We start from the raw sequence: 14,660 nt of genomic DNA on the forward strand, positions 1-14,660 counted from the left end.
AAATATTGATCAGAGGTCTGCATAATACACAATACACATCTTTACTGTGAAGGACGTCAAAGTCAAGATAGTCACATTAACCCCTCTTCCCTTGCAATGAATGTGTATTTTTATTTAATTATTTTATAAATCAATACAGATGTTTGCTAAACATTTAGGAACCAGGCACCATAAAATGCAAATATTTTTTCAAGGACTGAGTTCAATGTCACCAGGTATGCAGAGAAAGGGGACAGCATTACCGCGCTGTGCCAGCAGATGGCGGCAGAGAGAGGCCGACGCAGCGCTAAGCGTCTGGGCTCACACCAGCTGCAGAGGAGAAGGGCTGAGCTCTTGAAGGGCATCAGATGAGAGCAGGAGAGGTATAGACAAGGAGCTCACTGAGCCCAGTCTGCTTCTCTCCCATTGCCCCCGACATCTCTGAGATACACCCCGCTCTCCCGAGCATGGAAAGCAAATTAAATTCATCATCTAATAGCAGGGATGAAGGCAATAACGTTTTCCAGGGAAAAGCTGAGAAAAGTCTGACTGCCAGCAGTTCCAGTGTGAAAGATCATGGAAACTCAGTGTGCTTCAAAGGGGATGGCGAGGATCCTGTGGTTGGCTTTGAAGATGGAGAGGGGGGCACCAGGCAGTATGGATTCATGCAGAGGCAATTCAGCTCCTTGCTGCAGCCTGGAGTCAATAAATTCTCCCTTCGAATGTTTGGAAGTCAAAAGGCAGTGGAAAAAGAGCAAGAAAGGGTTAAAACTGCAGGCGTTTGGATCATACATCCGTATAGTGATTTCAGGTAAACGGTTAATCTGCTGTAAATCTAGCCTGGGTAATCCCAGCTCAAAAAAAAGGTTTCCTCTGAGTGGCAGATGCCACAAGTAGTGTACAATTACTCCTTAACTGTATAATTGTCAATCTGTTGAGTGCTGCTTGTGTGTCTGTGTGTCTCTGTTTCTGATTTCTAGTTTTTCTATATAGATAGGGAACTAAAATACAAAGTGAGGATTGGACTGCTGGGAAAGTTTAGCTCAACCAAAGACATACCTGGAAGATCATACTGCAAAAAAATGTGAACACATTTAAATATATGATTACAGTTTTTTTCAATAATTTCATATAATGTGTATGCAGGAAAATTTATATTTATTAAATTAATAATTATATTTTATTTTATTAAATTAATAGTAGATTTGAATCTATGTGAATGGTATACATTATAGATAATTGAAAGTCTTTGTTACCCAATAAATTGTATCCAGAATAGCAGCACAGTATTATTCCTCACTATTTAAATATATGACACCATATCTACAGTGCAATATGAATTGTAACAATGACCTTGAAAGTACACAGTGTCTGCTAGAGATTTCAAGTTATCCATCCATATTAATAATGTTGATTATTCCTACAATAAACATTTGTCTTATAGATCAACAAATATCACTCATATACCCATGTAAATGCCTTGTTTCACCAGTATTAGAATATTATTAATATTAAAAGGCCATGTTCAATAGAACAGCATTAATCATGTGTACTTGTATGTTACAGTACATGTGTGTTTCTGGGAACTGGGGATAGTACTGGGTTACTGATAAGTGTGTAATTACATACATGCACTTAGTTCTGCTTTGCACTCAGTGTGTGTTTTCAGCATACAGCAGAATTACCAATATTTCTAGTTGTGCATCTTTAATTCAAAATGGCCAGATCTGAGAGCTGTGTTGATACCAATGCAATCAACTAGTATTTGTGTATAGGAGGTTTAAGTAAGTGATTAGATGGTTTTGATGGCAAAATGAAAGCTTCTCATCTTAAATGCATAAACTAGATTGTGTGTGTTTGTGTGTGGAGTGAGAATGAGCAGCTGTCCCTGGTGCTGGAGGGAGATCCTTGCAGAACTAAGCATTGGAATGAACTCTTGCTTTCACAGTTCAATAGCAACCAGTGTAGTAGTATTTTTTTATGGATGCTGGTATTGAAATAGCTACATGGCAACCCTTTTGCTTCCAGAGAGGACTGAATATATATATATATATATATATATATATATATATATATATATATATATTTAGTCTTCATCACATAATGGTAAAGTAGTATACATTCTAAACACATTAAGTAGCATACTCTTTTTAAGTGTTTAATATATATATATATATATATATATATATATATATATATATATATATATATATATAGTTATATTAAACATTTGGTGATTTGAAGATGAATAAATGATTGTGGAGAAGTGCATTTAAAATGCATGAGCTTGCAAGGCTTTACAAAAGGTGTGTTGTTATGTAACAACTGTTGAGGCTATAATAATAAGGGTTATTATTATTATTATTATCAGCCCAATATATTATTCAGAGGTTAATATAGTACATGGGGTATGACAAACTCAGTTTGACACAAACAAAGAAAAGTAATCCCAGCACTCCAAACAGCTTCCAATCTTAAGGATACTTTATTAAGAGAAAGCAAAAAAAAGCAACGTTTTGGCCAAACAGGGCCTTTTTCAAGCTAGACTCAGTTTGACAGACATGTACAAATCAATACATAAGACAAAAGTGTCTCCTGCTGGCAAGCCTAGGTAAGGTAACCCTGTCTTGGCTGAAAAGCCCAGAATCTACACACTACAGTAGCTCTGCCTATCCTTGGAAGGAAGATTTATACAACCTTCAAGGAGATGCATATCCCAGCTCACTGTACCGCTCTCTACTTACCAGGATAGTGAATATATTACCTGTATCAAGCTGTACAAATGTATTACTATTGGAGAGTGTACATCCACAAAGGCCAGTCATTTATCTATTGTTATATTGTTATTATTATTATTATCTTTTATTTTTTAAGCGCAAACAATTATGTAACAGTTATATTCCTCTGTTTCTCCCTTACTACAGACTAGTTAATCCTTCAGTTAAGGTTTGGTACAGGAGAATATATTCACCAACCTGCTGCACATTTCTAAAATCTGTCCTTGCATCAACCTGTTTGTTGAGGATGCTTGCACTTCTGTAGTTACCTCTCCCACGGAATGTATATTCTTCTTCATCAAAACCTAGAATACCTCTAGTTTTGCTGTTGCTCATACAGCACTGCAGCATGCAACATCATACCCTCAATTTCCATCTACATGGGATTGCCATTAATGTTCCTAGGTCTGCAGGATGCTTGATATCATATTTCTTCCCCCTGTGTGTCTAGTTAGAATGTATTATTTTTCGTCGGGCTTTATGTGCTACCCCTGGAACAAACATTCACACCCACATAAGCAAGCTTATTCTATACTATTCCATGGCTGTGGAACATGCCACCTACGTGATTCCATAATCAGATCTGCAGAGCTTTACATACATCTTCCACAGGCAAAAGAGATTATTTCCCCACCTCCAGAGACATCATGACATAGACCCCCAAAACACAGCGGAACTTGTCATTATCCACCGACTGCTACACCCCACGCTGCACTCTTGCAGGTTTGTTATCCCACCAACATTCCTTCAAATGATGTCCCTCACAGTTCTGCATGATATCCCTCTTTCTCCAAAAGTGCTGCAGACCCCTTTAACCCCCCCACCCGATAATGCAGACCCCAATTTCAAGTCATAATGTCAAGGCTACAGATCATTTCACATCTTGACAGACCCAGCAAGCAGCACATTACACTATTCCCCTTCCAAGGTCGCACATCATTTCATCAGATTGTAATTCTGGTCTCCCTGACAGCTATAGATTGTGTACTTCTCGTCCTCAATACTTCACATCCTTTCAGAAGCCAATTAAAAGGCATTTCATTGCCTTGGCACATCCAACACAGCATTCCATGTTATTCCACCCCAAGGCCAAGGTATATGTTTTACATTAAGGCCAAAAGTTTAATGATTTCCACATTAAATATGCTGATGTTTAATATACAATATTTTACTGCTTCAACTCCATGAAGACAGGTCTTCAAATCAATTAAATCAATTCCCTTTGCACTCTATGCCTCCCACATTTTAAATTACTTTTGGATCAGATTGTGTGGCTGAAGGCCTAGTTAAAGGGCAGAATTTTTATATGACTTTGTAACCTGTTGATCGCTATTTACCTGTATGTCAATGATTGGGGTACTTAGAAAAATTAATAGTAGACAGTTTAATTACTATAAACATCCTGCTGTTAATATACCAATTACTTCGACTTTTGGAGCTGTAGAACATCATACCAACAAAACACCCAGAGCTTCTCGAAAAAAGGAAGAAATAGTGGAAAAAGAAAAAAGTAGAAGCAATAAGCATGTGTTAATGGGAAAAAGCTAAAAACTGAAAATGTTGATTATTTGCCATCTTAAGTGGAAAACTTGGTTAGTGAGGACAGGCAGAGAAAGCATATTTGAAATACTTTTTTTCTTCTGTTGACGCCAAGGAAGAAATGATGGCTGAGGCCCTGCTGGCTGATTTTACGGAATTGTAACCAACAAACATGGGATTGGCTGACACAACAATTCTTAAGCAATTGAATTGAACAAAACAAGAAGTCATCCTCTGAGACTGGAAGAGCAGAGATTTCATAGACAATAAAGGAAGGGATTCTTTACAGTAAGGGCAATAAAGGTATTGAATGCACTGCCAAGAGAGGTGGTGCTACCAAATAGAATATATGTCTTCAAAAAGGGTCTTGATATTTTTTAGAAAAGGGGAACATACCGGACTATAAACGATATGATAAACACTCATATTTTAGAGCTCATTGACCAAAGGAGAAATCTAATTGCCTTTTGGATTAAAAAAGATATGTGGCACAATTTGAAAAATAGCTTAATTGGGGTTTCTTTTCCCATTTCTTTTGGATCAAAAGCAGATAGGATAGATAGAAGGGTTGAACTTGATGGACTTAAGTCATTTTTCAACCTAAATTACTATGTTACTATGTGATCACTCTTTGAAATGCCACCTTAAAGGAAGAGGACACACAGCTGCTGGCCTACTGCAGCTCATCTTTCATACACTGTAGTCCTCAAAATGCTTAAACATTACGTTTTAATTGGTACTTATAACTCGAGCCTACAATTGGATGTCAGTGGGATGTTGTAGGACAAAGAGCAGAGGAGAGGCTTTTTGGCTTCTATTCAGTTTGTAAATGATTTGGCCGAGGTTGTGCGGGGCTGTCTGGTGTCGCTTGGTTGCCAAAACATTTTAGAGTAAACTCACAGAGTGGCTTGAAATCAAAACCTGCTGATAATGTCGTTCTTATCATTTCTAGTAATAGTGATATAAATAGAATTAATCAAAAAGTAAAGTAAACATTATATTTTAAGTGTATACTGATCTGCATATAGGTCAGAGAGAGATCATTTATGGTTAAAAACGATAAACATATACATGTTTTGATATTACGTATTCTTATCCCTGTGTACTTTAACTGTGTGGGTTTGTTCTTTCTCCCTACAAAACATGGACAAAGGCTACAATTCTAAAACATGTGGTTTGATCCTTGCCGTTAACTACCAATGGTTTAATGTTCAGCCCATTTCTTATTATTGGTTTGCTTAAAGCAAGTACAGCACAACCTGTAATAACAATAAAATACAGTATTTTTTAACAGTATTACATGTGCAGAATTAATTTTTTACCTAAAAATGAAATCCACCGTGAAATAGTATGGTACAGTGGTGTATTTAGACTAGGAGTTGCCCTAGACCAGAACAGGAAAGAACCTCTGTGACTTACCTTCATGCCACCGTTCTCTCTGCTGAGCATCAGCATATGATGTCATACCATGGCGCGCCACGTAGCATGAATACCTGTGCTATGAATACTGTGCCAGCTATACATGCCCTCTATAGTGTAACTGGGCCAGTTATACAACCAGCGATTAAGTAAGAGGTGTACCCGGAAGCCTCCTGAGATCTGTTGCCCTAGAATACACCAATGGTACTATAGCAACAACTCTACAAAACTTAAGTGGTCAGTATCTCTGCATTCCCCATCATTCCATCCTATAGCTATTTAAGCTTATAGATAACATACATTTTATACCACATTATATATTCACATTGGTTTAAAAGAGATATAGCATACAAATGTGCCTTATAGTTAAACTGTAACTTCAAAAATCCTGTTGCCTTTTATGCGATATCAAAGCATGGTACTGTACTTCTCCTGTTACTTCATCTCTTGAAATATCACGAGCATGGTACAATGTACTCACATGGCAGTAATTATTTATAAATTCATAACTGCAGATGGCTTTGGTTAAAATAAATGCTTTTTTTACATTTAAAAAAAAACTTATTTCAAATATTTATTTTTCATTGTTTTCTTTTATCACACAGCATAAATACTACTATTTAAATGTACTGATTCATAATGGGGTTTTTCATCAAGCCACGCTGAAGTGTGAGCTAGAACCATTTCTGCGGGGCTTTTTTTTTTTTAGATTTAAGTCTTGCAGAATCAAATTGCATTACAAGGATAAATCCAATTCACTTTCTTTCCTTTTGTAACTGGACAACTGGTACAACGTATCCAGAGTCCCCAGGGACTGTTTTTGACATTGTTACTTATATAGAACACAAGAAACCTCAAGACAATGGATTTTCAAGGTCAAAAGACAAAGAATGACATTGTAAAGTCCTTTGCATCTTGGCTTGTTTCTCACACTGTAATATCATTACAGGAGGCAGGGACCTGGATAGTCAAAACATTTTAATAAGGGTTTTTAGAAACCATATAGAACAGGGGTGTCCAAGTTTTTTCAACAGTGGGCCACTTCATCAGAATTGTATACGTGCGCGGGCCGGACTCATTTTTCACTGCGTGAAAATATGGCCTTTAATAAGATATGCAGATTAAAATAAAGTAAAATGACACAAAACCTTTACTCTTCCTCTCACTGATTTCTGGGCCTTGAAAGTTTTGTGACTACAAATTCAGGATTCTGGATAAGTTAAAATGAAATAGTTCTATTTATTTTAGGGATGCACCGAAATGAAAATTTTGGACCAAAACGGAAAATGACCCCCCCACATACTTTTAATAAAAGTAAGTTACACACCAAAATTGTACAAAAAAATTATATATTATGATTGTTAACAGCAATCTCAGGCATACCCAGATTCCAGTATGTACTGGTTGGCTGTACCAGTAATTTTTGTCCAATTTTAGTGTGTAACCACACTTTTATTAAAAGTAACACACCACAATTGGACAACAACAAAATCAACAATATGACTTGGCATCATACCCAGACAACCAGTAAATGCTGGAACCTAGGCATGATGGGACTGTGATTGCTGTTAGCAGATTGCTGTTAGCAATCACACTCCTATCATGCCAAGTCAGCCAGTACATGCTGGTACAGGGTGGCTGTAAGTGCAGACCCCATACTGCTGGCAGCATCAATACACAAGGGTGGCATGTACTGGCTGACAAGGTTTCAGCATGTACTGGCTGACTTAGCATGATAGGAGTGTGATTGCTAACAGCAATCACAGTCCCATCATGCCTAGGTTCCAGCACTTACACATCCATGCTATCACACACACACACTCATTCATTCATATACTCATTCATTCACACATTCATTCCCTCACAGGCATACTCATTCAAACAACCTCCCCCACCCCCTTACCTACTACAGCTCTCGATGCCGCTCACAGACTTCAGCAGGGGGCGCGGCCTCCCTTGTTCTCCTCACAGAGGAGGCAGGACTGGAGCAGAGAATAGACCCTCCCACAAGTAAGCGGCAGGGCTTGTGATCTTGGCTGCCGATCTCACGCGGGCCGCACCTCGAGGTCACACGGGCCGCATTTGGCCCGCGGGCCGCATGTTGGACGCCCCTGATATAGATGATCTAAATAATGTAAGTGTGCCTGCTTTTTTTTACTGGTTTTCCGTTAAGATTAAATTGACCATTTAGCTGTTCTTCTACAACTACCATTATCCTCATCCAGCAAGAGGCAGCAATGGTTGTTTACCCAGTAGGAATATACCAAATGTATTAATGTATAAATGTATTATTCATTTCTTTCATAATTTCATATATTCTTTAATTATTTCTTAGCATATACATTTGATACCATTTCCATATTGGATTTCATAATAATATAATACTTTATGATAACACATATACAATATTTTTGTTTAGTCTACTATCCATAGATCACAATTTTATGAAACTGAGCAAATATTCACCAGCTCTCATTTGATCAAAATTAAAAAAAAAAAATGAGTTGGTTATGGGATTTCTTACAATATAGAGAATAAGTTGAGTTATGATCTTGATCTGTTATTAGTATATACCCATATGCTATTTTTCATAGATCTGAAATTATTTCCACGGTTAATATGTTTTGGATTTATTTTGATTTAAGTCATTTAAAGTGAGACATAATCAGTTTCACAAGGAAGAGATATAAACTTAAGAGACTCAGATCTTGGCTCCCCCTGTAGCATTAGCCTCTAGGGCTTCTATACCACCAGTTAAGAAGTACAAAACAAACGCTGGGGTTAGTAAGGATAAAATGTGATATCTTATTTTTCCATCATGAATCCAGTAAATGGTTATCTATTATTTTCAGTGCAACATGATGAAGATGCTTCCCTTAAGGTTACAAAAAACTGACTTGTTAATTAAACTAGAGTTCCCCAAGTCAGTTCCTGCCAACTGTTCATCACCATGAATAAGCTTATTTCCATCCCAATAATGAGTACCATCTGGGCACAGAAGAACGTGAGACACAGAGATGGCATCGAATTAACCACTGTGATTCACAGCATGTACGGGTGTCAGGTGACACAGGTGAAGTATGCCTTCAAATACATGTGGTGATGGGAAATCAGGCTTTGTACACAGAGCCTGAAAATAACCTGCAAAAATTCCGCTTTTTAGACAATAATACTTTTTTATGTTTAATTAAGAAATTTGAATTGCAAAGAAAAAAAAACATTTTTTCCGCGTGTAAAAAAAAGAACTGCTTAATATACTGCTTTTTTTCAATAGTTTTGTATTGATGGTTTGTATTTTAGAAAATACACTATGTGAACTAAATATTTCCCATAAGACCAGGGACTTTTTAGGTTTGTGGCGTTGTAAACAGCAATGAAGCCCTCCTACTCTCGCTTTTGCTTTACTTATCTAATTCATTTTTAAAGAGACAGTTTAATGTCCATTCCAACCCTTATATATATTAAAGTTCTCTGTAAGTACTTTAATATACATTTTTGTAAATAAAAATACTTATCTGGGCTAGAAGTTGCAGCCTTGTTGCGGCAGCTGCCCTCCCCTCCTTGGTCAGACATTTCTTACCCCTGATTGGCTTCTTGAAGCAGCCTATCAGTGGCAGGAAGGTACGAGGAGAGCCCTTACCATGCATAGAGAAGAGGTATGAGGAATGGGCAAATGCATATGGAGAAATTCCACAGAATCTTCCCAATCATTTGCAAAAGGAACACCAAGCATCAAAGGGGTCTTATCACCGTAGAAACCAACAGAACCAGGTCCACTGATTTTATACATAAACCCCTCTGCCTCTTCTTATGGATTAAAAAAGTATTTTTTTGTTGTTAACCATGGAGTGCAGCATATTTTTTTTGCTTGGGGTATAATTCTGATCTTTTATGTGTATTAAAGGTGTCCATTACAGATAAAATTACATAATTCTAACAAGAAAATAACTTTAAATGAAGTGATGAGAAAAAGACACCCTCAGCAATTACTGAAAATCATCCCGATCTACTGGGCGAGCAATCTCATTTCTGGCGTATACGTCAAACACGCTTCTTACTTAGTGTAGTTGTGACCTTGAACCTGCATTGATGTTTCCATACGTGAAAAGCATCATAGCCATTATAATTCAGCGTAGTTGAAATTCCTCTCATGCGCCACATGCTTGCAGTTGTTTCTCTGGTAACACAGACAAAAACATACAAATCGTTCATTCCCAGCTACTTAGCAGTGCGTCTTCCAAGAAAGATTATGGCATGGGATATGCTAAATGAATGAGTAATTGGTCTGTCTGTTTCTGTATGATAATCTCTTGAGTCGTAGCTTTCCAGATCTCAGTGTGGGGTTTATCAGAAACTATAATGGGATCCTGCAGGCTGCCTTTAGTTGCTATATTATATGTGTTAGAATCTATTTTTATAGCATTACATGAATCTAAATATAAGGGGCGCAGTTGTTCCTCTTGCTAGCTTTATCATGGTAGTACACGTTCATGTTTTATTCCACTACAGAAGAGATAATATGTCACTGGCATACCTGGGAACTTGATGTTGGTGGGCGGTCCTGCTGATGTTGCTGGGCGACAATGCGGGAGTTGGGCGACCCGGAGGATTCGGGTGTTGATCCGGAGAACTGGAGGAGCTTCTCCTGGAGTTCTCCCGGCTAAATCTGGAGAGTTCTCAGGTATGGTCACTGGATTGGAGGTACTAAGATGCTTCCCGAAAGCTAACTGCTCCAAAAAAATTCCAGTGGCTGTACAAGCGCAATTCCCATTTAGTAGCAAAATGACACATTTAAAGGCCTGTTAGCGACATATTTTGACCTAGTCAACTAGGCATAAGTTGGTGGCTGCAAAACCAAAAGGCAGATCTCTGTCTTGGGTGGTCCGGCCTTCACAGTGTGCTGCTGCTCAAGGGAAGATGATCTCTCTAACTATCCCATTTACACTATGGAGGCTGTGTTGGTCCAGCACAGATACCATAGACAGCTTGAAAAGGTAATGCATATGTTTGAAGTCACACAGCACTAGGATATTACATCATATCCTGACGTTCTGGAGTGAGGAGGGCAGCTGTGGAGGGAACAGCTTGGGGCTTTGCCACGTGTCAAGCCTAGGGCTGCTGTTAGGACCAGAAACATCATGTTGGCTGCTACAGTGAGAATTAACCATCGGAAGGTTTACTAGCTTAACCCCATAGTAGAAAAATATATTGAACTTTAATAATAATCTCCCTTTAATGAATTTAGACCTTTCCACCTTTTACAATGTATCTTCTAACGTGTTCATAGCAGGGGTGGACCAGTCATGTCCCTGTTGGAAGATCATGTGTCTTTTTTTGTCCATTACTTGATCTGAATCGAAACCTTTAGTAACGAGGTCAGTGATAAAGCTCCAGTAACGCCACTCCCCAGTTTAATTGAATGACCTATTCATGCATAGAGGCTGTAGTCGAATTAATCCTTTTACTGCCTCAGGTAGGAACGAGAGGAAGAAAAAAAGAAAAAGAAAGTTTTACACCAGCAGAAATCTGAAAGTATTGCACTATTGAAGGCCCTGTACCTTCCTGTTAGAAACACTGGGAACTAAAACAACCATAATGGCAGCTTCAATGGCAGCTTCAGTATTTTAATAAATAAACTGTTCTCTCTCTCTCTATATATATATATATATATATATATATATATGCTTGTATATAGAAATGGATTATTTTGCAAAGTTGAAAATGAGTCTTATTAGCGTTGCTGCTTATTGGATTATTGCATTAGTTTTAGGGGACTATTCTGGCCATTTTTACTGGAAACACATTTAATTCACATTATCCTTAAATCATGTAAAATGCTAAATCTTGGTTGGCAAACTAGTTAAAATATGCCTAGTGTGGCTCATTTTATACACAAAATAGTACAGTCTAAATCAATGTCAGTCACATTATTATATACATACAGTATAATAGTAAATTGCCAAAATGTAGCCATAGAAGCAACTGTCTTGCCATTTTTAACAATTGCCACAAGTTAACGATTGTAATAATGTTTCTTATAGAAGTGTTTTTCTCATTGTTCTGGATACTGTCACTGAATATTGTTCACATCACGCCACTTTGCGCATGTATGTATCAAATTACAGCTGTGCATATCAGGATGGGTGGTGGTTGTAGACAGAATTATATTATTCTTTTTCCTTTTATATTTCTTTCATTACAGTACAGTTTGTAGAGTACAATGTGTTGCACAGACATGGACTGGTCACCTGGCACAGTGGGCAAAGGCCCGGTGGGCTGCTGGTTGACGGTTTATACTCCATCAGCAGATCAGGTGCTGCGGTGCTGCAGCTGCACATATCTAGCCGTGGCTGCATTTATGGCATTTGGACTTTACTGGCCATGTAGTGCCAGGGCCACCTCGTCATCCCCAGTCCAGCCCTGATCTTGCATATTTAAAGATACCCAAGTCATGAATGACTTCTTGCAGTAGATTAGTACTGGAGATAATTCCTTTTGCTGATGCTTTTATTCCGTGGATCATTGCACTGTCACAAATGGTTTCAGGTTAATGAACTCTTTTGTAGTCTGTAACACTAAAAAGAAATGTCATAATCATGAAAGGGGAAAACAGAGAGATGCCAATGAACAGCTAATGGAAAGAGCTAAAATAGAAATGTGCTGGATGGCACTGAAAAAGGGCAAGTGTTACTAACCACAATAGGGATGTACAGTAGACCTTGCAGTTAAAGAAACAAAGAAATATAGAATTTGATGACCTTTACTACTTCTACTGGGATGCTGTTCCACTTATCGACCATCCTGTCAGTAAAGTACAACTTCCTTCTAAACCATGATAATCATTTTAAATTATGACCTCCTGTCCTAGAGCTGGAGGGTTACAGGCTAGTACTAGCAAGATCACTAGCAATGCCCTAAAGAATCAGTTTAGTGCATGGGCAGGGAAAGTCAATCAAAACATCTTATGACAACAATGACAGCCTCCAGGTCTGCAGATAAAGGATTTTTATTGGAACAAAATTTGATAAAACAAGACTTTTGTCAATCTTGACCTTTATTACGGTATGGAGGACAATAAAAATGTGAAAGAACAGAAAAAAATTACAGAACGGCATAGAGGTATCTCCCTTTTCAGCATACAATCTATATCAAGAGTATACCTGAAATATTCTGTTTGTAACCACATGTGGCATTGATTTCTGCAAATCATAGGTTTTCAGGCTGGTACTAGTGTTCTCCCAAAGGTTTAGCTTTTCAGTAAAGATGTTTCACAGGAGCATGTGGATATGTCAAACTGACTGACCTAGTGATTGATCTAACTGTGCACATGACATCTTGACGCTATGCACTGGTGTATTCAATGTCCTTGAAAACCTAACTTAGGACCATACTCCCTCTGACGCCAATCGTGGTTAGGAAATGGTATTAGAAAGAAATAAAAGGATACATTTTATATAAAAGTAATGGATACACATGCATACAGTACATATATTATATATACAGTGTAACAGTGTGTTGAAATATACATATTACATTGTATTGACATGCTTCAACTCACAACTCGCCTTTTAGCTCCTGCCAGACTGTGACTGGACATAGAAACAGAATTTTATGGCAGATAAGAACAATTCTGTTGTTCTTGCTGTAAAGGCTGAGTCTTTGGACTTGTCTTGATTCAGAATAGAAATACTGTTCTACAAACAGCCTTTACCCATTGCTACCTAATAAGTTGGAAAAATAATTCATTCCATAATGTATGGATCCTTTAGAACTAATTCATATTGGACTGCTATTTCCACAGTCCCTTTAACCCATGAGAAACAAGCAATCTATCTATATCATATATTAGAATAAAATAGCATCTATTTCATGTGGGGAAAGGGATTTTATATCTATTAAATTATTTTTTTTTCATGCTATATTTTCTGTTGAAAGACCAGAGAATCATTTAGTTGTAGATGGCTATCCAGTGATATAAATGCAACAATTTAGTATGTCAGTTTGTCTTAATATTGGATTAACATTTACTTTTAAGGACAAGCTTTCAAGAGTATCATACTCCTTTAATATTTAATAAAAAAAGAGGTTGATACTCTTGAAAGCTCATCCTAAAACCCAAATGTTAATCTGATAAAAAAAAAAGGTATTACAGTAAAATGCAATATTTTACATTACTACATTTTTACTCTGATATGTGTAGTCGCTTTTCAGACTTAATTTATGTAAAACTCCCTACAATACTCCATCAACTGCAACATGATCTACTCACAGGCATTAAACATGCTTTGATCCATACACGTATTAGATGCTTGTCTTGTACAAAGTTAAAATCAAACATTGTCCTATACCGTGGTGAATCAGATGATCTTTGTACAAGAGGTTAACTTTAATTGTCAGCTTTATTCATTGTATTGATCATGAAATCCTGTGTGTATTGGTCCTGTTTCTGTTTCCATAAGAGCTGCCTTTCTTCCTTTCCTTAATGCCTCAGTTACTATAGATGCTGTCTAATGATATCTGTGGTTTAATTGATTCTGCAGGTTATTCTAACATGTGCAAATCAATAAAATAAGACCACTCATAACAGCAGATATGTTCTGAATCCTATTTTGCACTACAATTTAAAATGCGAATTAAAAGGATTCTTCAGGTGTTAAGAATCACAACCTATTCCAATGCATTCCTATTCCAACCTATTCCTCCTGTACAGTATAGCAGCTATAATATTAAAGTTTTTCTTTAACAGTATGTATAAAAATATACTGGTGATACATTAATTTGATGTAATTATCCAGATATTACATGAAGTTGATCATCTAGACCCAAGCAACTGAACCTGAGAAAGAATATGCCATTTTATGATGGTCTATACTTGCCCAGGTCTAAGTAGTGTGACTTTCCGGAGTGACTCTCTCCCTACTTTATCCTGACTTACCCCACACATGG

General features: G+C 37.3%; 1 protein-coding gene across 1 annotated transcript in view; it reads left to right on the forward strand.

The window, feature by feature from the left end:
• Positions 1 to 446: 446 nt before the first annotated feature.
• LOC149278801 (potassium/sodium hyperpolarization-activated cyclic nucleotide-gated channel 1-like) overlaps positions 447 to 14,660 on the forward strand; it is a gene marked incomplete at its 3' end in the record, with an annotated part of 138,285 nt that continues 124,071 nt past the window's right edge. The window contains exon 1 of the mRNA XM_089501728.1: positions 447 to 790. Coding sequence (XP_089357854.1) covers positions 447 to 790 — 344 coding nt within the window. The remainder of the gene's footprint in view (positions 791 to 14,660) is intronic.

This window comes from Sceloporus occidentalis, unplaced genomic scaffold, assembly GCF_023333645.1.
Source record: "Sceloporus occidentalis isolate IW3139 unplaced genomic scaffold, rSceOcc1.0.p SCAF_180, whole genome shotgun sequence".
In the NCBI taxonomy this organism is placed as follows: Eukaryota; Metazoa; Chordata; class Lepidosauria; order Squamata; family Phrynosomatidae; genus Sceloporus; species Sceloporus occidentalis.